Source organism: Lagenorhynchus albirostris, chromosome 17, assembly GCF_949774975.1.
Source record: "Lagenorhynchus albirostris chromosome 17, mLagAlb1.1, whole genome shotgun sequence".
Classification (NCBI taxonomy): Eukaryota; Metazoa; Chordata; class Mammalia; order Artiodactyla; family Delphinidae; genus Lagenorhynchus; species Lagenorhynchus albirostris.
Genome location: NC_083111.1, coordinates 35,852,998 through 35,877,902, shown reverse-complemented (window position 1 = coordinate 35,877,902; position 24,905 = coordinate 35,852,998). Strand labels below are relative to the sequence as shown.

The 24,905-nt window shown below is 36.3% G+C and overlaps 1 protein-coding gene across 3 annotated transcripts; it reads right to left on the bottom strand.

Moving 5' to 3' along the window:
- Positions 1 to 694: 694 nt before the first annotated feature.
- OSGIN2 (oxidative stress induced growth inhibitor family member 2) lies at positions 695 to 22,233 on the bottom strand. Of its 3 annotated transcripts, XM_060127893.1 has the most exons (7): positions 21,976 to 22,233; positions 18,241 to 18,656; positions 14,257 to 14,411; positions 8,505 to 8,641; positions 7,755 to 7,946; positions 5,135 to 5,226; positions 695 to 2,729 (listed from the first exon to the last, which is right to left on the bottom strand). In XM_060127893.1, exons 2-7 carry the CDS (start codon positions 18,342 to 18,344, stop codon positions 1,694 to 1,696), a joined length of 1,716 nt encoding a protein of 571 aa, XP_059983876.1. In that variant the 5' UTR covers positions 18,345 to 18,656; positions 21,976 to 22,233; the 3' UTR covers positions 695 to 1,693. The 3 variants fall into 3 exon arrangements, with proteins under 3 accessions (XP_059983876.1, XP_059983877.1, XP_059983878.1); XM_060127894.1 differs by lacking the exon at positions 18,241 to 18,656; XM_060127895.1 differs by lacking the exons at positions 14,257 to 14,411; positions 18,241 to 18,656.
- Between the last annotated feature and the right edge of the window lie 2,672 nt (positions 22,234 to 24,905).

Sequence of the window (24,905 nt, the reverse complement as noted above, 5' to 3'; positions counted from 1 at the left end):
TAACATGAACAGAAAAATACTTTTAGTCCATTTTTTAATACTAAAAAAAAAAAAGAGGGACTTCCCTGGTGGCACAGTTGTTAAGAATCCACCTGCCAATACTGGGGACATGGGTTTGATTCCTGGTCCAGGAAGATCCCACATGCCACAGAGCAACTAATCCTGTGTGCCACAACTACTGAGCCTGCGCTCTAGAGCCCGCGAGCCGCAACTACTAAAGCCCGCGCACCCAGAGCCTGTGCTCCGCAACAAGAAGCCACAGCAATGAGAAGCCCACGCACTGCAATGAAGAGTAGCCCCCACTCACTGCAATTAGAGAAAGCCCGTGCACAGCAACGAAGACCCAATGCAGCCATAAATAAATAAATAAATAAATAAATAAATAAATAAATAAATAAATAAATAAATAAATAGAAATAGACTTTGAATAAACACATTCCAGGTGAAATAAATTTTACCAAAAAAAAAGAGAGAAAAAGACTTCAGAAATTCAATTTGCCATGGAGAACTTCACAAGTAACACTTTTCTTGTCTAATACTAAATTTCTGGGGATCTGCATGAAAACACAAGACATTAAGCACACCTAAATATAAATCAAGATAGAACATAATTCAATAAATAACCAAAGGATTAAATGCTATGTCATCTCCAGTGAACAAATTTCAAAGTAATCACCTTGAGAATAGAAAAGACAGGTTTTAACTTTTTCAATTTTAATGTTTAATAATTCTGGTAATACTCAAAAAGTATTGCAATATTATAAGTACTTATGCCCAAATATCTTAAGTTTCAGTGACAGAACTTAACTCAGTGTTCACAAAGGAATAAATTGTTCCATTCAAAATTTATTGAACTGCAAATAGTATTATGCTAGTTAACTAGAGAATATATCTCTAAAAAATATCTCAGCAGGTTCCTGGATGTCTCAGTATATGCCAACATTATTGGACTGTTTAAATTAGAAGCTGAAACTATGAATTACCTGTCAAGGTTTCAACAATAAAAATTTTAAAAGCCCATATTTGTTAATAAATTAGATTTATACAATTGATAATTTCAAAATAAATAAAACCTGAGTAGTATATGCCCTCTACTTCCACCCACCCTCAGCATCTATCTGTACCTTTTTACATCCCATTTTCTTTTAGACCGGTGTGTCTCAAGCTTTAATAAGCATACATATTCCTTGAGGATCTCATTAAGATGTAATTTCTGATTCAGTAAGTCTGTTGTGGGTCCTGAGAGTCTACCTTTCTAACAAGCCAGAAATGAAGCTGATGCTATCTTTGAACCACGCTTTGAGCAGCAAGGTGACCCAATATATAAAGTGAGGGAAACCTCTGGCCTAATGACTGTGGTTTTATAGATTCAATGCTGTCATATTTTGTAATCAAACATAAATAAGCAACAATGATCACAAAAAATAAGTCTTGGAAGAAAAGAATGTTTTAGTTAAGTGAGAACTTAAAGTATACCAAATTGGCAGTGTTTCTATTTGTCTGACAATTGACACCTTTGATACATTATAATGTAATTAGGACACCAAATTCTGGTAACTTTAAAAAATAGTTACTATAGCTTGAGGCTCTCTCAGTTCATTCAAGTTCAGAAAATTCAAGCCAGTACACTGTAAAACCACTATTAAAAATCTTTAATGGTAAAGTGTTCATATAAATTACTTGTAAACCTGCTCTAAGCTATCCCATCTCCTCCTCCTCTTTCAACAAATAAATGCTGCTTTTTTTTCTTCTGTCTTGTAGCTAAACAGCGTGTAACACCCAGTGCCCCTCCCTTTAAAAATCGAACAAAATTGTCTCCAACCAAAGGACCCAATGCAAAAAGGTTGGCTTCTTTAACACACTCATATGTATATGCATCTATTTCCACAGGATTACCCTTACATGTGATTGGCTGGCTTGAGTTGTGGCCCAGGTAACACCCTTGCTCCTTCAGAAAGGACAGATTGGGATGAGAACCTATCAATACTACTGCTGCAGAGAGCTTAAATATTTTTTTTAATCCAGAGATATTTTGAAGAATGCATTTCATGTCCGACTTAAAGGAAAGCACATGGTGCTCAGGAAAACTGGTATAATCAGATAAAAGATTTGAGTCTAAAGAATATGACTGAGTACACATCATATGATAGACTTTATGGTATTCTGGATAAAGCTTTTTGGGAAGCTGTTTGAAAATTAAGCTTGGATCAGTTACTCGTCTGCGAAATACATGAATCACAGGGACATTATTGTTGTAAGCACACAGTACTGCATCAGCTGCGGTAAGCCCAGAACCTACAATTAACACTGGATCCACTTTGCCACACAACTGTCCTTTGCTTATAGCGGCTCCAAATTCAGGCATTGAATGAAACACAAAAGGAAAATCTTCCCCATCAATTTCCAAACGGCCAGGAGAATCCAATGTTCCGGTTGCCAGAGCTACATTTTCAGCAAAGAGACAGAAGGGAATATGGGAACCATCTCTTATTCGCTGATAACCCCTGATTTCCCAGTTTCTCTTGGTAAATTTTGACTTCTCTATCTGTAAATGCTGTGTTGAAATATCTCTGTCTTGACCATCATTATCAACTTGATCTCTGTAGAGTCTTGATACAGAGGTAATGTAAGTATTCTCTCTGAAATTCTTCTGAAGACCCATGACTTTTACATAATGTTTATAGTAGCGAGCTATTTCCTCTGGCATAACTCGATCCCCTTTTAGGTTCCTATAAAAAGAAAAGGAAATATATTCTATGAGGATAATACTTTTAGTTTCCATGATTAGCACTTCTCCATCTAGTAAACTATTACATCTTTTTAATTCCTCTGGACTGTCCAAGCTAAAGCTAACACTTACCGTAACACTTTACAAAGAAAGAAAGCCTTTCCTTTTCTTTAAAAATGTTAATAGTTTATCAATGGAGGAAGTCCCATGAGGGTAGAGATTGTATTTAATGCATCTTTGTTTCCCCAATGCCTTGTATAAGTATCTGTTCAGATTAGCTGCCTTTATCAATAAACTTTTATTAAATAAATGGATTAAAATGTGGATATCTGAAAATTAGACTATTTTAGTCTATGTCACAATTGTAATCTAAATAATTCAGTCTATAGCTATACTATTCAGTCTGTATTCTATTTAACATTGACTGAATTGTTTACAACCATTGAGATATTACAGGTCTGACTGCAATACATATACTTCTCAAACATAATATCTAGACACGATTTTTAATAAGTTGCTTTCTGTTTTCCTAATGACCAAAAATAATTCAGATCAGTCTTTTGCTGAACAAAATCATATTTAAGTAGATAACAGTTCTCTCTCTGTGTTTTCCTACTCATAAAGAGATCTATAAATATAAGCTGCTCTTTATGAAAAAAGCACGTTAATACATCTTTTATTTTTCACTTGAAATTTAAAGCAATGGGCATTAGTATCCTTAAACAATGCCCCAATTAGAAGTAAGTAGAAATAAAAACACCAAATCAGGGAATTCCCTGGTGGTCCAGTGGTAAGGACTCCGTGCTTTCACTGCCGAGGGCCGGGGTTTGATCCCTGGTTGGGGAACTAAGATCCCATAAGCCATGCAGTGGGGTCAAGAAAACCCAGAAAAAACACCAAATCATTTCACATAATTCAGTGTAACTTGTAACTGGAAGAAGTTCAAAGTTTAATGACTAATAATTAAGATTTAGAATGTATTAACTCTCAATTTGTACAGAAACCCTATGTAATAGTTATTATTATCTTCATTTTGCAAACTAGGAAGTTGATAGCTAGTTTATTTGACCAAGGTCATAACATTAGAAGGTACAGAGTCAGGATTTAAACCCTGCCAATCTCTAGAGGTCTAAGAGTCTTAACACTATGCAAGGGCAGGAACTAAAGCTAATATTTATCACAAGATTCATTTTCACATATTACTTAAACACACAATATGCTCAATTTAGAAGGATGAACACTCTGGTATGTAAATCATAAAGCTTTCTTTCCCTTTCTTACCCACATCATAAAGGGAAAAATATGTTGAGCAATTTCACTTTCTTACTTATGAAAATCAAGAACTTGTACAATTTGTCTGATTTTGCAACTTAACATTTCAAACCCATATAAAATTCCTTTTTAAAAACCCAAAAGTCATATTTGAAAGGTTTAAATTTACTCTGGTCTAAATTTACTTTCCTTAAATCTTCTTAAATTAAGGATAATTACTGTAGATTAACATGGTTTCTATCTAGCAGAAAGTCAAGCATTCAAACATTACAGCCCTGTTCTAACAAAGGTTGAGTAACTTCCTGCTTTAATTTATTGTTTCTGGCAGCAAAGTAGAGTAGATTCTGTGTATTAGTAGTTCCTATCTATAGGAATGAAAATGGCTTGAAAATGATAGGGCTTTTCATATTTCTTTTTAAATTTTGGGTTCTTTCTCCCAAATAAATACAAAATAAACTTTTATTCTTTCAAGTTGAGATTTTCATATTTTCTTTGTTTTAAAATTAATTTTCATTGAGGTATAGTTGTTTTACAATGTTGTGTTAGGGGATTTTCATATTTTCTATTCTCATATTTTAGTATTCTTATTAAATATTCACCTCTACAGCCAAGTAGGCAATCACATCACGGATTCTATTTTATTCCATCATTCTAAATTATTCATTATATATATTCTGGTTTCTCTTCAGATCATATAAATCTTAAGCGTTTTAAAATTATTCATTATATATACTCTTCTACTCTGAAAAGTCAAATACTTTAGGTATGTATACATGAGATATGCATACATGAAGTTATATATCCATTCATAAAAATAAGTTATATATATCCACTCATAAAAATAAGTAAATAAGGAAAGGATATGTAGGTGGACAAGAAAGTAACAAAACAGAGTGGTTTAACAGGAGAGTGGGATAAAACTATGATTAACAATCTGTAGACAAGCCCTTACTTCTGTGTGCTTAGTTTTATAAAATCTCTAAATAGAAACTAGCTCCTAACCACTGCTGCAAAGAGGTTTTATTTGAAAGACACATGCATCAATATTATTCATCTAAGACAGGATCACAGCTAGTTTGAGATTTGCTGACAGACTCCCATTGTACACCAAAATTTTAATAGTTTTATCTTTACCTTCGTTTGCTAGATACCCAATCTTTAAATTTAAGTCCAGGTAGCTCCATCCAATTTCCAAAGCTGATTGTCAACATCGAGCCTTCCATATTCTATTTGAATAAAAAATGTACAATCAAAAAACACATTTTATCAGTAACAAGGTTTTTTTTTCTTTTTTTTTAACCAAAGCCATCTCATTTACTATAATTAAGTCTGGATAAGCAGAGCTCTAATAAATCCTAAATGGTTGTGTAAATCACCTCTGGAAATTTATTCCAATTAACTTTCAAATATTTTCAACACTTGGTAGTATCTATATTCCTTCTTTCATGTAACTATATATTTATAAATCAGATTTACAATATTACCCAATGCCTATAATCAACATAATTAGATGCAGAATATCGTGTTAGAGGAGCAAATCAGTATTTTCATTTTAAACAAAAGGGGAAAAGTTCATTCATTTCTAACGCTTTAAATGTCTTTCCATTTTAATATTATTAACAAATCTTTTCTTTTTTTTGCGGTACGCGGTCCTCTCACTGCTGTGGCCTCTCCCGTTGCGGAGCACAGGCTCTGGACACACAGGATCAGCGGCCATGGCTCACGGGCTCAGCCGCTCTGTGGCATGTGGGATCCTCCCGGACTGGGGCACAAACCTGCGTCCCCTGCATCGGCAGGCGGACTCTCAACCACTGCGTCACCAGGGAAGCCCAACAAATTTTTTTAAATGGGCAGCAAAATGGCTTCCCCCCCACCCCAATCAATTATGATTGTGAAGTCTAAGCTGGTTTCAATATAGCAGGCATCGCTTTCTAAAACTAGGGAAATAAGTTAGTGGTTGCCTGATTAAGAACAGACTCACTGCTGAGGCTAATGCTGCCTTTAAGGAAGTGAGCCCCTTCAAGCTTGCCCTACTTCTACTTTGCTCAGTACAAAGCAAGAAAAGCCCAAGGGCCAAAAGCACCTTTCCCAATGATCTCTTTCAACCAACTCTTTTAGGCTATGCCTTCTTTTATCTGAACACTTCTTGTCCTGTTTCTACACAGCCCAGTATTGGGAATGGGACTTGTTATTATTATTAGCTAACATTTACAGAGCACTTACTATGTGCTACGGCTTATAAAGTCATATTATTTGTGACAGTACAAGATCACCACAGGAAGAGAATGTAGCAAGTTGCCACTGCTTTGAAGCAGGCTGGGCCTGATACTAGGATTAGAACCAAGTTTCAGGTATATATCGCTTTAGCACTGATTCAAATATGTTTTTAGTAATCAAGGCTTATCCATACTTTAACTTTCCTGAATGTAAGTGGGAGAAATGAAGTAACAGAGATCAAATATTGCCTGCACAATTTTCCAAGCAGAAAATATATATGTACAATAAAACCTCAGGAATTTATAGAAGGTTCTCTAAAAACTTAAAAAATATATTATGGCTTTTCCAATAAATGCAGTTTTATTAAGAATGCTACTTATTAACAAAGCAAATATAAACATGTAAGCTAAAAGGCACAGATATTTTGATAGTTGCTATCCATTACTATAAAGGTAATTAAGATGAAAAAGTCAGTGATATAATCTATAAAGTCCCCAAATACTCTGAAACAATCATTTGATAAATGTAAACAACTTTTAGCCATATAACATTGCACTAATATAGGAATATCCAACTGAAGTTTATACTAAAGATTTTATATTTAAAGTTAAAATTCCCATGAAGTCTTTATTTCATAACACAGCAAAAATTATTTAACATTTATTTGTACAAGTGAGCACTCACCACACACTAGACACTGTACTAACTGCTAAGGACACAGGAGTGAAGAATAATTATTAGTTGCTGCCTGCTAATGAAATATGCTGAATCTTTATGTCGATAGTCCTCTGGTTTAACCTCTGCTATGGACTGAATTGTATCACCCCCCAAATCCACATGCTGAAACCCTAACCCCCCAACGTTATGGCACTTGGAGATGGGGCCTTTGGAAGGTAATTAGGGCTAGATGAGGTCATGAGGCTGATGCCCTCATAACAGGATTAGTGGCTTTACAAGAAGAGAGTTCACACTCTCTTTGCTACATAAGGATATGCAAGAAAGCAGCTGTCTGCAAGCCAGAAAAAGAGCCCTCACCATAAACTGAATCATCTGGCACCTTGATCTTGGACTTTCCAGCCTTCAAAGTGTGAATCTGTTGTTTAAGACACTCAGTCTATGGTATTTTATTTTAGCAGCCCAAGCAGACTAATACAAACTTTTTTCTTTTACATTTTTCATTTAAGATCTTGAAAATGTAGGGAAATAATACATATTAGAATGAAATACTGTGTGAAATTTTGTAAACTCTACAATGAATAAATGAATTAAAAATGTTGTACTATGCAAAACATCTTGAAATATTTTCTGTATAATTCTTAGAGAAACACTTATTCTAAGACATTATCACTAATCAAATTTGGCTTAATTTCTACTAGTAATTAATTCATATTTATCCAAACACATTAAAATTCTCAGATAAAGATGTGGTAATCATCATATATAATATTATATCATAATGTTTAAGAATCAAAATGGTCTTATCAAGATGACGTATAATAATTCACATTCACTAAAATGCTAAGGAAAATATACTCACATGCCAAGCTCCACCAGGTGGACCTTTACCAAGAACTAAGTGAGGGATATAATGATGCTGTTCCAATTTCCAATGCAAAATGGATGGATAATCATACCCAAAGTCAGCATCTGGATGAAGAAGTGCGTCGAAAAGTACTGCAACAGGATTGGATGATCGACCCTCAAGGCCCTCAGACAAGTACTCTAAGTCCTGAATTTTTTTTTTTTAAAGAAAGAAAAAAGGCAGATAGAATTTGGAAAAACAAACAAAAAAACTCCGGCTAACATAATAATAGTGAAGACCATTATTGTAATCCAGCATTTCCTATAGAGTGTGCTACAAAACACTGACATTCCTTGAGATCTTAATAGATTCTCTGGTCAAATAAGTACGGGAAAAGGTTGGGTTTCAAAAAGCTAATCAGATCATTTTACTATAAAACTTGAAGATGCCTTTAATATGCTAGTATGCCTTACTATGTCTACCATGACACTCTAATAATAAAAAGCAGCATTTCCCAAACTTACCAGAGCATAGAGCACCTATTAAACTCCATCAGGAAATAATTTGTGAAATTCTGCTCTAATTAATTCAGGAAAATAAATGGAAGCAACTCAGCAGAATATATTTACAATTCTAAAATTAAAATGTTAGGTGTTACTTAGAAGAAAAGGTTTTCAGCTAAGAAATACAATGCTTATATAGTAGAAAACTAACCTTGTCTCAGTATAAATAAATTTAAAAGCATCAACATGTGAAAAATAATACCTGATCAACAATGGAAAGATGTCTCGCTTCTTCTAATTTGCTATGTAAGATTGTGTTTGGATGTATTGCTTCTGATGATAAATATGGTCTGTAGCCTGACAGCATATAAGAAAGGCAGATTCCTGAGGGTCCATTTCCTATTAAAAAAAAAAAAGGTGGAGAGGGGTGTATCTTGCATCTTAATACTCATGTTCTTTGGCTTTTCTGTTTCACAGATGGTTTTTCTCCTTCACCAATTCTTCTTTCTCTAAACTCTCAAAGCCAAGTATTCACAAGAGAAGATTTTTGTCTTCTCTCCTATTTTCTTTTGGGAGTCTCACCTACTCAAAGCTTCAACTCTCTATGCTACTAACCCTCAAAATTAGATATCTAGGCTGACCTCTTACCCCAAAAATATATCCCAAATTTCCATATGCCACTTCTTCACCTCACTGAACCACTAATAACTTAATCACAATGTGTTCAAAAGCAAATTCATGAGTTCTTCCATTTTGGTGGCCTCTCCTTTAAACCTCATTCCTTTGCTGGTATGATACTTACCAGGAAAATCCTAAGTTAATCAGGTTCTGGTTTAAACGTATTTTGTCACCTATATCCATTCAGTTGCCTTTGTTATTCTCACTCATATATTCTCACTCAGAAGACAAAAATCTCTTCTTGTTCCTCTTCAAGATTCACCTACTTCAAATCATTTCACATTCTACATTCAAATGAGTTCTCATAACAGAGTTCTCATTATGTTACCCGCGCTATGTTACCCACTCTACCCAAAGCCCTTCATTGCTTGTTTCTTCTATCCAGTGTTCTCCATGTTCTGGTCTCAACCATCTTTCAAGTCCCACCTCTTAATAATTTCCCTCCTGTATTTCTATATCCTTTACCCAAAACCAAACTGGATTTTTTGTTGTTGTTGAACTCCAACAACTACTTTGATTTCTGTAGTTCTTTTAGTCTGGGTTGCCACTTCTCTATTATATCCATCTACCAAAAATTTAATCTATCTGGGACAACTGTAAGCCATCAGAAAAATATCCTGTTCCTTGTCTAATATTTTGCCCCAAATAAAATAAGCTCAAAGATATAAACATGAAAAGTAACATCATAATATTAGGAAAGAGGTTAATATTTCTACTTATAATGCTGTAGCAAGAAGCCTTTAAGTACAACACAAAACTCAAAAGACAGAAAGGAAAATAAACCATTTGACTTCATAAAATTTTTTTTAAATGGCAAATACTGGGAGTTAAGATCTGAGGTAAAGAGCTAATTTCCTTGAATCAAAAAGAAAGAGACAAAACTAAAGAAAAATCATGATACCAACAGAAATAGAAAACAACATTTGAGAAAACCCAACACTTATTCATGTAAAAACTCTCAACAAACAACAGAGGGGAAATTCCTTAACTCGACAAAGAGTATCTACAAAAATCCTACAGCTAACATCATAATTAATGGTGAGAAATTAGGGGGGTTTTCCCTATAAGATCAAGAAAAGGATGTCTCTTCTCACCATTCCTACTCATCACACACCTTAATGGAAATCCCAGCTAATGCACTAAGACTAGAAAAGGAAATTAAAGGTATACAGATTGGGAAAGAAGAAACAAAACTGTCTTTGTTTGTAAATGCCATGATTATCTATGTCAAAAGTCCCAAAGAATTTACCAAAAAAAACCTCCTGGAAGTAACAAGCAATTATGTTGCATGAAAAAGGTTAATATATACAAGTCAATTGCTTTCCTACAGACCAGTAATGAACAAGTAGAATGTGAAATTAAATACACAACCCCACTTATATTTGCAAGAAATACTTGGGTATAAGTCTAACAAAATTCACATAAGATCTAAATGAGAAAAACCACAAAACTCTGATGAAAGAGATCAAAGAATATCTAATTGATGGAAAGCTATTCCATGTTCATGGATAGAATGATTCAATATTGTTAAGATGTCAGTTCTTCCCAACTTGATCTACAGATTTGATGCAATCAAAATAAAAATCCCAGCAAGTTACTTTGTGGATATTGGCAAACTGATTCTAAAGTTAAATGGAAGGGCAAAAGACCCAGAACTGCCAATATAATATTGAAGAACAAAATTAGGGCTAATACCATCCAACTTCATCTTACTGTAAAACTACAGTCAATAAGACAGTGTGGAAATGAAAGAATATATAAATGAATGGAACAGAATAGACAGCCAAGAGATAGATCCTCACAAATACAGTCAACTTATTTTTGACAAAAGAGCGAAGGCAATGCAATGGAGAAAGGATAATCTTTTCAACAAATGGTACTAGAACTGGACATCCACATGTAAAAAATGTGAATCTAGATACTAACTTTATAAAAATGAATTAAAACAGATTATAGACCTAAATATAAAACATAAAATTATAAAACATCTAGAAAATAACTATGAGAAAATCTAGGTGACGTTGGGTTTGGTAATGAGTTTTTAGATATAACACCAAAAGCAAGATCTATGAAAGAAAAAAACTGATATGCAGGACTTCTTAAAACTTATGCTCTGCCAAGTAACTGTTAAGAGAATGAAAAGGCAAGTCACAGACTAGGAGCAAATATCTGCAAAACATGTATTTGATAAAGTACTTGTTTCTAACATATACAAAGAACTCTTAAATCTCAACCATAAGAAAACCACCAACACAATCAATTAAAAAGTAGGGAAAAGCTCTGTACCTCAAGGTATAGAGATGGAATATAAGCATATGAGAAATTACTCAACATTGTATATCATTACAGAACTGCAAATTAAAACAAGATACTACACACCTATCAGAATGGCTAAACCCCAAAACACAGACAGTATCAAATGTTTCCAAGGATGTGGAACAACAGGAACTCTCATTCATAGTTGCTGGGAATGCAAAATGATACAGTCACTTTGGAAGACAATTTGACAGTTTCTTAAAAAGCTAAACATAGTCTTACCATATGACCCAGCAATCACACTCCTAGGTGGGTTGAAAACTTAATGGCCATGCAAAAATCTGCACATAAATGTTTGCAGCACTTTACTCATAAATGTCAAACACTGTAAGCAACCAAGATGTGCTTCAATAAGCGAATGGATAAACTGAAACATCCATACAATGCAATAGTATCCAGTGATAAAAAGAAATGAGTATCAAGCCATGAAAAGACAGAGAGAAGGATCTTAAATGCATATTGCTAAGTCAAATAAGCCAGTCTGAAAAGGCTACATACAGTGATTCCATATATATGACATTCTGGAAAAGGCAAAACTATAGAGATAGTAAAAGATCAGTTGTTACCAAGGTTTGATAGTTGAAGGAAAGGATTAATGGGTGGAACACAGGAGGTTTTTAGGGCAGTGAAACTATTTTATATGATGTTATAATACATGACATTATACACCCAGCAAAACCCATAGAACTGTACAACCCAAAGAGTGAACCCTAATGTGCACTATAGATTTTAGTTAATAATAATGTATAAAAACAGTGGTTCATCAATTGTGACAAATGTACCACACCAAAGCAAGATGTTAATAAAAGGTATAAAAGGGGGTTGGGAAGGAGAAGAAAAGGAATATATAATAAAGATGTTAATAAAAGGTATAAAAGGGGGTTGGGAGAGTATTTACAGAAATATTCTCTGTAATTTGTTTCATTTTCCTATAGACTTAAACTGCTCTAAATAAAGCCTATTAAAATAAATACTGACTATACGAAAAATAGTGGGAGTTAATATCTCAAAGAATCAAAAAGAAATAACACTCAAAAGACAATACAGGGCTTCCCTGGTGGCGCAGTGGTTGAGAGTCCGCCTGCCGATGCAGGGGACGCGGGTTCGTGCCCCGGTCCGGGAAGATCCCACATGCCGTGGAGCGGCTGGGCCCGTGAGCCATGGCTGCTGAGCCTGCGCGTCCGGAGCCTGTGCTCCACAACGGGAGGGGCCACAGCAGTGAGAGGCCCGCGTACCGCAAAAAAAAAAAAAAAAAAAAAGACAATACAAAAAGAATACAAATAAACAGTTCATAGAGAAATATATACACAGGCAGAATGTGCCCCAACTCCCAAAGATTTCCCATTCCTAACCCCAAGAACCTGAGCGTGTTACCTTACAGAGAAAAACGACTTTGTAGATGTGATTAAATTAAGGACGGTGAGCTAGAGAGAGTAGCCTGGATTATCCAGGTGGGCCCAATCTAATCACACAAGTCCTTAAAAACAGAGACCCTTTCCCACCTGTGGTAAGGAGGAACCATAACTATGAAAGGTTAAAAGAGAAACAACACTGCTGGCTTTGAAGATGCAGAAGGGGTCCAGGAGCCAAGGAATACTAGCCTCTAGAAACTGGGAAAGCAAGGAAACATTCTATCTACCCTAGAGCCTCCAAAAGGAATGCAGCCCTGCTGATACCTTGATTTTAGCCCAGTGAGACCACTGTTGGACTTCTGTTCTATAGAACAGTTAAATACATTTATGTTGTTAAAGCCACCAGGTTTGCGGTAATGTGTTATGACAGCAACAGAAAACCAATTACATACATTAAGGAAATTAGCCCTTTATTATGATCAGCTGGCAGTGCTACTGCCAGCAATAATAGCCCTATATACATGAGGTTAAGCTACGCTTTGGCTAGCTGAAGCAAAATAGGAACAGATTGTTTTGGGGGAAGTAAGGTGCAGATGAAAGTAGTTTTTCCTTTTCTGACCCTGCCATAGCCCAACTAGAACAAGAAGACATAGGTTCCTTTGCCTATGGCAAGACATCCAGGATGGAAAACCAGGGTTGGATATAAGTGGGAAATGAACGTGAGATTTAGTTTCCAAGATATCTTGGATGAGAAATACTGCAAACACTGTCAGCTCCCCTAGAGGGGAATCTAGTGTAGAACTATCTTGCTTTCCTTCCTTCCTTCCTTTACTGAATCTCCTATGGAGAGATGTCAATATGCCAGACAGAGCACAGGACTTTCCTCTCCATTAACTTGAAACAAGTCAAAGAAACTAAGGAAGTTGTATGCCATCAAGGTACATTATGTCCCATAATTCCTTCCTTTGGCTTGGTTTCACACTATAGTACTTGTCAAACTTCATGAGTTTGAATATTAAAGATACATATGACAGGTAATTAAATACATGCAATAAAACAAAATCATAAAATTTTATAATTTTGAATTAGGTTTTATTAATAACTTAATTTTTAATCTTATATACCTATCTATTGAGGTGGTACAATAGATATACAATAGTAACATATGGTTAAAATATTATAAACCTAACTGTAGAGTACTATAATGTTCTTTACTAACTGAGCACTGACTACTAACTTGCACAGGTTACTCAACTACTGAGTTTCCCTGTCTGTCCATACCCTACAACCTCAGAGGGCTATAGCGTTTTAAGGCATAATCCAATAATGTACACAGAATGCTCTATACAGGGCTCTAATAACATTGGTTATCATCATTATCATGACACTGTCATATAAGTAACACAACTGATAGACTACTGATATTTTAAAATAATAGAGTAATATCAACCCTTCAATGAAAAAATGTTCTATTCTAACACAGAATCTAATATCAGATCAACCAATTCCTCTCTCCAAGGATTTGGTTATTGGTTATTTAAAAATATTAAGCAACCTAAGAATACTTTTCAATACAATCCTAAGAACTTATGCTATGCAACTGTGCATTTATAAAAGTAGTAAGGATCAGAACTGTAATTTTAAGAGATAAAATGCAATAAAACTTACCTATTACTACCACAGGCAAAGTCACTGATGAATCTTCAAGTAAAGAAGTTTCTTCAACTAATGGCATAGCTTTAACTTTTCGCCCCAAATTATCACCAAAATATTGCACTAAGGAATTAAAAATCTCTCCTTCAGTTTCAGGGTCACTATAGTTTCTTTTAAAAGGAAAATATGGAACAAAAACAAAACAACAGATATACAGTCAATATAGCCTTTATAAAAATCTGTCTTTATTCAGATTTTATTTAGGCCATAAAATATTCAATAGTTCCATAAAAGGAGAAAAGGAAATCCTTTTGATTAATGCTTTCAAATTAGTACCTTAGCCACGTCAATGTACACCACTTTGCTAGAAATCCTAAATACAGTGGTCCCTCGGTATCCAAGGGGGGTTGGTTCCAGAACCCCACCCTCACTCCCCAAATACCAAAATCCATGGATCCTCAAGTTCCTTATATAAAATGGCATACTATTTGCATATAACCTACCTACATCCTCCCACATAGTTTAAACCATCTCTAGATTACTTATACCACCTAATACAATGTAAATGCTATGTATGTAGTTGCCTGCATGCAGCCAATTCAAGTTTAGCTTTTTGGAACTTTCTGGAATTTTTTCTTTCCCAAATATTTTCCATCTGCAGTTGGTTGGATCCATGGAGGCAGAACATGTGGATATGGAGGGCTGAATGTAGCTGCTCATGTCTCTTTAATGCCTTGAAGGCAAGTCTTAAATAAGAAGCTATTTTTAATGACCAAAGACATAACAGTGTATTAGGGATTTTTATAATTCTGAGATCTCCTAGGACTGGAAAGTTTCTCATTCACTTTTTTCTCATTAATAAAAAGATGACTGCAATAGAGGTAGTATATTTGGGAAAAAACAGTCACATAATACTTTAAGGAAAAGTTACTGAACTTATATATTACAAATGGTGCATTTTGGTAAAAAAATAAGGTTTATACATCTTATTCTCAAAGAGATACTGAAAAATGCAAAGATCTTAACATTAATTTCCAGTCTACCTTCTTTCCCAACTGCCTCCCTAGAAACTAGTTTTGGCGTTCTGACAAGCTCATGTAATAAATGGAGTATCCTTTGAACACAGTTAGTTTTGCATTATACTAGAGATAACTTCAGAACAGAATTCCTGAATTATTTTTCATTTTCATATAGTCAGAAACAGGCCAATGTCTGAAAATATTAAACAGTACTGACCAGTGGGTGAGTGTGCTTATTACTATTCCTAAAATGATAAACATGGGAATGGATCAGTTATTTCACAGGACTCACTGATCCTTGGGCGAGGATGACACATGGAAAGAATTAGGCAGAGACCAAAATTTCTGCTTCCCTATAACCTTCCAAGTTCCCGAACTACCCCAGGATAGGGCAGAGTTCCCCAGGATACACTGATAGATTTCCCACCCCCAGTAATTGGGCTCCCCTAACAATACATGGCCCCTTTTGGCCAGAACTGATACCCTTTGGATATGGCTACTTAGGAAAGCCCCTCCTCACATTGCAAGCCTGCCCCTGAAAGAAGTCTTATGCTCAATCCATCCCTTTCAGAGCATTCCAACTCCCACCACTGATCAGATCCAGATGTACTGGCTGTCTTGCCTTCTGCTTCTTGACAACTGAACTCAACAAGGATATATTATACTTGAGCCTGTCCCTGATATTTCTCCAAAGTGTGTGCCCAGGACAGGTTCCCCAGCTTCCTTTGGATGCTTCTGATTAGTCCTTTTAGGTATCCAGGCCTCGTTAATATTATGGTGGTTGTAAAGGCCACAGTTCTTTTTCATGAGATGCAGACATCATGGCCAGTCTCCTCCTGACATCCCTATCTCAAACACTGTTGCTTCCATATATATAACCTGGAATTTAATTAATAAAAATGATCATCACTCTAAGATTCTGATAATTAAAAAGATGTCTCCTTCTTCAAACCCTAACAAATGTTTCACATTAATAAAAGGGCAGATATGCTGGGGGTTAGAGTCAACTTGAGACTATATAAATATTAAACTAGATACTTGAATATTATCTGATATCCTGTACACTCTGAGAGCAAACTGATAATCCTCTGAATGACTGAATGAAGGTACTTCAGCAGTTACTACCATATTTGATTTTATAAGCAAAACTCAATGATCTAAAATGCCTTGATCAGTTTCTTAAGTCTAAAAATAAACACTGTGAAACAAATATTTAATATTTAAATTCCTTAAGAACAAAAAAATCATGGCTAGAAGTGTTGGCTTAAACTCCGAATCACTTTTACTTAAAGGTACAGTAGAATTCATTTTTTTAATAACTTATTAAGAAGCATTTAATATTCTAAGTCAAGATGTCTCAAGAAACCTTTTTTTTTTCTTGCAGGCCTCAGAATTTTAATATAGCTATCAATTCTATAAATTGACTATACATTTTGTTTTGAATTTTATTTATTTTTGTACAGCAAGTTCTTATTATTTATCTATTTTATACATATTAGTCAACCCCAATCTCCCAATCATATATGTCAATCCCAATCTCCCAATTCATCCCACCACCACCAACCCCGACTATACATTTTACAAGGATCTTTCATTACACTGGACTAGTCTTCTCAAATAATTGGTTTATACTTAAGAAAAAAGAGGTTAAGACAATTAGAAATAAAATGCCTCCTCTGTTAGGCTTCTATCAAGAAAGACAAAGTTTTCAAGAGCTCAAAAACATCAGAAAAACAACAGATCATCTGATCAGGCCTTAAACCAATAAATAGAGGGAACTTGGTAATGCTTTAAAAAAAAAGACCTTTAATGAGATATAATTCACATATAAAATTCACCCTTCTATTTATTTTTTTTTGGCGGCACCACTTGGCATGTGGGATCTTAGTTCCCTGACAGGGATTGCACTCACGCCCCCTGGAGTGGAAGCACGGAGACTTAACCACTGGACTGCCAGGGAAGTCCAAAATTCACCCTTTTAAAGTGTACAATTCAGGGTTCTAAGTAGTCACAAGGTTTTTCAATCACTACCAATAACTTCAGAGAAATTTTATCACCCCAAAAGTATATGCTGCACCCCTTAGCACTCATTCTTCATTCTTCCCTCCCTGCAGCCATTGGCGGCCACTAATCTACTGTCTTACTGATGCCTACTCTGGAAATTTCAAATAAGTGGAACTCCTCATACATTATGTAGCCTTTTGTGTCTGGCTTCTTCCACTTAACATGTTTTCAAGGTTCACCCAGGTGGTAGGATACATTGGTACTTCATTCCTTTTTATGCCTGAATAATATTCCATTGTATATTACCCACTCATGAGCTGATAAACATTTGGACGGTTTCCACTTTTTGGCTATTACAAATATGCTATGAACATTCATATAAATTTTTGTGTGGATAAATGTTTTCATTTCTCTTAGGAGTGCATGCAATGGCGGGGCCATAAACGCTATGTTTAACATCTTGAGGAATTAGCAAACTATTTTCCCAAGTGTGCATCATCTTACATTCCCACCAGTGATATGAGGGTCCCAATGTCTCCACATCCTCACCAGCATGTTATTTTTTGTGTTTTTTAGTTTAGCCACTCTAGTAGGTGTAAAGTAGCATCTCATTGCAGTTTTGATTAGCATTTCCCTAATGACTAATAATGTTAAGCATCTTTTCATGTGCTTATTGGCCATCTGTGTATCTTCTTTGGAGAATAATTCAAATTATTTGCCCACCTTCCAACTGGGCTGTCTTTTTTATTGTTGAGTTAAAAAAATTCTTTATATGTCCTGGATACAAGTCCCTTTTTGGATATATGATTTGTAAATATTTTCTCCCATTTTGTGGGTTGTCTTTTCACTTTCTTTATATTGTCTTTTAAATCACAAAAGTTTTAATTTTCGATCAAGTCCAATTTATTTTTTTCTTTTGTTGCTGTACTTTTGGTGTCATATCTAAGAAAGCACTGCCTAATCTAAGATTACAAACCTGTTTTCTTCTATGAGTTTTATAGTTCTAGTTCTTAAATTTAGGTCTTTCATCCATTTTGAGTTAACTTTTATATATAGTATGAGGTAGCAGTCCAACTTCATTCTTCTGCTTGTGAATATTCATCTGTCCTGGCATCATTTGTTGAAAAGACTGATATTTCCCTTTTGTCTTGGGATCCCACAGAAATCAACTGACAACAAATGAAGGGAATTATTTCTGGACTCTCAATTCTATTCCATTGATCTATGTTTATCTTTATGCCAACGTAACACTGTCTTGATTACAGTTTCTTTGTAGTAAGTTGTAAAATTAGGAAGTGTGAATCCTCCAACTTTGTTCTTTTTTCAAGATTGTCTTGGCTATTCTGGGTTCCTTGTAATTCCATGTGACTTTTAGGATCTGCTCATCAATTTCTGAAAAAAAAAAGGCAGCTAGGATTTTGATAGGATTACACTGAATTTGTAGATAAATTCAAGGAATATTGCCATTATTGCCATCTTAAGAATACTAAGCTTTTCAATCCATGAACATGGGATTCCTTACCATTTATTTAGGCCTCCTTTCATTCTTTTCAATGTTTTCTAGTTTTCAATGTACAACTTTCACATTTCTTCTGTTAAATTTATTCCTAAATATTTCATTCTCTTTGATGCTAGTATAAATTGAATTGTTTTATCAATTTCACTGTCAGATTGTTCATTGTAAGTGTACAGAAATACAACTGATTTTTGTATGTTGATCTTGTATTCTGCAATATCACTGAATTCATTTACTAGATCTAGTAGGTTTTGTGTGTGTGTGTGGGCCTCAAGCAATTTGACACTAGTCTCTCCCAAGACTCAAGTAGAGTATATACAGCCAAAGTTTTAGCTTATCTTAATTCTCCAGAGTATATGTAATTTGTTCTGATTTTCTACTAACTGGTCATAGGTATAATCTTTGTGTATATAATCCATAATATTGGTATAAACTATTTGTAATAAACTTGCATGGTACTTGATAAATACTGGTTTAACACAGGCATGAAAAACTGAACCAAGAGAAGAAATGAAAATAAGGTTCACTGAATTTACATAAAGCAACAATGAAACAAAGACCTATTAGTAAGTATTCTTTCTAAAAAATTCAGAGTCTAAACTATAAATTTAGTATTGCTGTACATATTTTACAGTATATGCATACTATATGCATACTGTGTTCACAGGTCTATGAACAGTGAAAATTTCCACTGCAGATATCCAATTTGCTGAATGTTTGTTCTATTTAAAACAAGTACTTGAGTAATAAAAAAATCTACTTTAAAAAAATCTACTTTTCCTTTGAGGCAGTAAATTGGAAAATATAATTAAATTTTAGGAATAGTAAAGAACAGCACTTTACACATATGCAGAAATAGTTACCTTATTCTTAGGCATCAAATTAGAAGACTATTTGAAATTTCAGATGATTTTAGATGCCTTCCATGTTGTGTTTTTGAAACATTATGGTCCAAAGACTCAAAACAAATTTAAAAGGATGGCACAGACATAATATTTGAATAACAAAACACTTTTCTCACACCAGCAATACTTTTCTAAATGATCCTTCAAAATGAAATGCTTTACTACCTGAGTTTAGTCTTTGGAAGCATGAGCTTAGATTTTTACCAAATTGATATTACCATAAGAAAAGAAGGTTCTAAAGTCACAAAGGAAGTCAGTCACACTCTTTATCTTCTAGAACAGGAAGTATGGAAGTTTTCTTCCTTGGAAAGTTAGGAGACAGTTCTCTCACAATATTTATTCTTTCAGATATAAGGCAAGATCCAAAATGTAGACACTGTCACTATTGGTTTTAAAATGTGCTCCTAATGAGATTACTCACAAAAAAAAAATTGTGCTAGTAAATTATAAACCTTCTTCTAAGGAAATGTTTTAATTATTAAATAAACGTTTTCTTTTTTAAATTTTAGATAAGATAGAGCTGTTTATACAATGGAAATATGGTTTATCAATCACAATTTTAATTCTTTGGCTAGCAGGCTTGTTTTCCCTTATCCCTCAAGATCAAAATATAGCAAATACATTGTTTTCACCTCCTCCTCCACATTTCTGTACAAGGACGTAAGCACATGATATTTACTACCTAGGGTTAGTTGAACACGTATGAATCCCAAGCTGTGTCCTTAGAATTCAACTGTACCAAAAGGTGTCAAAAGGCTTTTGGACAGTACTTTCTAAAAAGCATATTATTTTCTCAGGGGCTTCAGTTTAACAAGTTTTCACTAGGCGAACTTGTTTTCTAAAGTTCTCCAAAGTGGATCTGATACTCTCAAATCACTGTCAAGTAGCACCACACAAATTTGCCTAGAATTTAATATCCAGCAGTTTATTACATAAAATAATTTTTAATATCCAGAATTTAGAGACTCCTACAAAACTCACTGAGAAGGTAGGCAAGCCTGGATTGCTGCTCTAGTTCAACAGGAATTCTGAGTCTTTTCTGTGCCTTACACACCTTTTGCAATTTGGTGAAGCCTCTGGACCTCTTCTTTGAATAATATTATTAAACACATAACAGGATTTACAAGGAAACTAAAAAGTAAACTTGGAATATGTTTTTATGTATTCCTCTATTGTATTAAATAACAAGTTCAGTGATGTAAAATAATTACTGTAATCTTGAAGAAATAAATAAACAGTATTTCTAGGTATCTGCAACAATTAATGTGGTATGAAAATATTTGTGATTTCTATTGATGACAAAGTCACAAATACTACTGTGATTTACTGCTTATATTCACAGTTGAAGAAAACAGATTTTGGTTAAAGTTGAGTGAAAATTCCTGGTACCTTTCTTTACATCCAAGTTCACTGGCCACCTAAAGTCTATATATGCAGCCCAATTTAAGAACTCTGATCAGAATTTCATATTTTACAAAAGAAGTTTTGCATATCATTATTCTAGCACATTCGTGTATATATAAGGCAAGGCACTTCACTAAAGTCTTCGCTAAGCTTATCTTTTCTTCACCACAAGGTTAAAACTAGTTTCAAATTGCTTTCGGTCTTTCTCTCCATAACTGAATGAAATGTTGGCCAACTGTGCTAGATCTAGTAAATAAACTTTTATTTTAAAATGTATTATCCGTATCACCCCTAAAAACGTTCCTCATAATGTTAGTCTAGAATCGCGACATTTTTCAAATTTCTACAATATATATGACTTACAATGACTGACATCTTAAAAGTCAGAAACATATTTGTAGCTAGAACATCACATTTTAAACATAGCTCCCTGCCTCCCTTCAACCCAGTAACTTACGTTATTAGATTTTTTTTTTAAGAAAAAAAAATGTTTAAGGTGTGTGTGGGGCTGGGAGAACCTCACAACCCTTCACTAAAACTTTGCACTACTTTTAAGTCTCAGTTCGCCGTAACCGACTAGATCCGGGCCTAGCCGGTCCCGCAGTCCCGTGACTAGTACGGTCCAGGGAAAGGAAAAGGGGACAACAGAGGAGAGTCCCCCAGAGCCAGGAGCCAAGGCGGGGAACCTCGACTAGAAAGGAACCAGGAGGAAGCAGCAGCCGAGGCGGGAGGCCTCTGCAATTCAGGCGCTTGCCTTCCACCCCCGACCCGTCCCCGACTCCCTAACCCGCGCGGCCTCTACCCATTTCGGCCCCTGCCCTGCCGCAGGGCCCCGCAGCACTCTAACCTCCGCCTGCCCCCTTTTCTTCCACGGTGGAGAAGTCACCTGAAATGACCGGCCAGGGAGCAGCGGCAGCACCACACGGGCATGGAGCGCGGCGCACGGGGCGCCCGAGCGCGACCGCTACGGCCACCTCCCTCGGCGGGGTTGCACGTTCAGGACGCCCGCCCGGTTACGGCGCCCTCCCGCGCCTAGCCGTTGCAGCGGCTGCCGGAAGCTGCGGTTCAGCAGCCGGCCGGGCTGCGGAGCACCCAAGCCCGCTTCAGGAAAGCGGCTTCCGCTCCTCGACTACTGGCAGCCGGACGCCGGCGGCCTATGATCTCTGGGCGCCGCGAAGGGGGCGGAACGGGGCGGGGACGCTGCGACGGCTGCGGCGGAGGCGGGCGGGCTCCTCCTCGCAGGTGCGGAGGCGGTGGCGGCGGGCGAGGCCCGGGATTGGTGGAGCCGCGGCCAGAGCGAGGGGCCCGGCCTGAAGAAGTGTTGGCTGAGAGGGCGGGGGGCCGAGGCAGTCCGCCCACCAGACGGCTGGCGGTGGCTACTGGGGCCCGGGCCTCGGCCTGCGCCCTGCGGCGTGGGAGGTTGGCGAGGCTGGGAGGATGTGCGTCCTGAGTGCCGGATGACAAGGGGAAGAGGAAGAGCTACTAACCTCGGTAGCGGGACGGATAGGGGGAAATCCCTGCGTGATGCGCGGCCTCTGCGACCCGAGCACCCCAGTGTCTCCAGAGTCGGTCCACGCGGGCCTCTCACTGAGGACGCCCGGCAAGACCGAGATTCCCGCTCGACGAAAACCACTTTAGCGCCTTACCTCGCGCTGGCCTGGGCGCAGACGCCCGGAGCTTGCGCGCGCTTTTCGTTCTTGACCCTGCCTCACAATCGCCTGAGAGAACTCATCAAACCATGGGTGCCCGGGCCCCACCCCAAGGGTTCTGATGGGGGAAGTCTGGCTTTCCGACTGAGGCCCCCCTTCCTGAAGTGGCATCGCTGGTTAAAAATACAGGTGCTCAGCCCCGCCCCAGATTCACTGAGTACCTTTCATGGAGGGGGAAAGGGCAGGGACGTGTATTTTTTTAAGTCCCTCCAGGTGGTTATAATGCAAGAAAAATTAGAAAGTACCGAGTAATGAGTGTTCCCATTCGGTATTTTCAAGAAATGAAGGGGGGGAAAAAACTGGGAGAAGTGATTAATTGCATATACTGTTATATAGAGATGTCTTTCTATCCCTCTTTCCAAAGAGCGCTAATTATTTTTGCAGTTAAAATCTGGGATACGTAAGTTTCTGGTTTTAAATAAGTTTTTAAGTTCTCAATTTTTGCTGAATGTTGTCATTGAACAAACTTGGACTTAGCAGGTATTTTAGAGTCTGTGGAGCTTGAAATGAAGTTTTAGGACTCAGCCTGACTCCAGGATTATACAATCTAAAATAATATATTCATTCATACATATACACTTATATTCATGTTACTCTAATGTTTATTTTACTTTAATGTTTCAGAAAGTGAAGCATAATTTTCTGTTGATATTCATAACATTATCCTTTTAAAGGAACTAAATTCATAATAGCTATGCCAATCCAGAGAACTGAAATATTTAAAACTGTAAGTTTTATGAGTACTTTGTATAACTTTTTCTTTTCTTTATGGCTTTGTTTTCACATTGAGTTTCTTGTGGTATTTTCAGATGAATTAATAAAGTGAGCATATCAAATTTTAGCCTTAAGCAGACGTGTATTTAAACCTCGGGAACTTGCTATCATGGTTTACCCTTGATAAGGGCTAATGATTAAACCAGGTCACAATAACTACATAGAGGATTTTTCTTATAGCAAATGGGGCACATCAGAATTTTTGTTTCTGTTTTTTGAAATTGTAGGGTGAGGTGCTATTTAAATATAAAATCCAGGTTTGATGAGGTCATGGAGCAACAGACTCAGATACTGCTGGTGAGAGTGTAAATTAGTATGTAATCCAAACTCCCCCGTTTGCATAATAGACTCTCATTCCTCCTTTCAGCACATGCAGTAGCACATTCAGGGTGGAGCTTATCTCACACTATCAACCATTCCAAAACAACCCTCCTTACTGGTGTATAATATACCAGTATTTTATACATTAAATTATACTATAGTAGTTAAAAGGACTGTCTATTGGAGTCTTCACTGTGCTAGCAGTGTGATCTTGGACAAGTTACTTAGCATCTCTGGGCTTTGATTCCTCATCTGTAAAATGAGATAATAATAGTTAGTTCATTGGTTATAAGAATTAAATTAAAAAATACTTATAAAGCACTTACCACAGTACCTGGTTCATGTTAATAAATATTAAAATAAATATAAAATATTAAATAAATATGAAAATAAATACTTTTCATTATTATCAATAATATTGTAAAATATTTTCACATTTTCTAAAATCAGGAAGTATGTGTATGGATTGAAATGTGCTCTCCCCCACTCCACCCCAATTCATATATTAAAGCCCTAACCCTAATGTGACTGTATTTGGAGATAGGGCCTGTAAAGAGGTAATTGAGATTAAATGAGGTCATGAGTGTGGAACTCTAACCCAGTAGGTTTGGTACCTTAGAAGAAGAGGAGCGGTCTCTTTTTGCCAGATGAGGACACAGGAGAGGGTGGCAAGCCAGGAAGAGAGCTCTCACCAAGGACCAAATCAGCAGCCTCCTTGGTCTCAGACCTTCCAGGCTCCAGAATTGTGAGAAAATAAATATCTGTTTAAGCCACCTACTGTATGGCGTTTTGTTTTGGAGCCTGAGCTGACAAAGATAGTATGTTTTTGCATTTTCTAGGAGCAAACAAAAAATTGTAATGGAAATTATTCAAAATAAACTTGCATTTTGTATACTAGGTAAACCTGTCAATGGACCATTTCATATGCTTGGTAGTATACGACTAAGTTTTAGAGGGGTTTAGAGAATAGAGTCATCAGCTCTATTCTCTATCTAGATGGCAAATTAAAAAA

What these genes read in the sequence shown, in the direction of transcription:
- OSGIN2 (XM_060127893.1), bottom strand. Translation starts at nt 18,344, where the DNA reads ATGAAGTTGGACTGCTACCTCATACTATATATAAAAGTTAACTCAAAA. An exon ending in ATCTTTCCATTGTTGATCAG is followed by an intron (nt 7,947 to 8,504) that starts GTATTATTTTTC and finishes AAAAAAATTCAG; the next exon opens with GACTTAGAGTACTTGTCTGA. An exon ending in TGGGTATCTAGCAAACGAAG is followed by an intron (nt 2,730 to 5,134) that starts GTAAAGATAAAA and finishes TTCTTTTTATAG; the next exon opens with GAACCTAAAAGGGGATCGAG.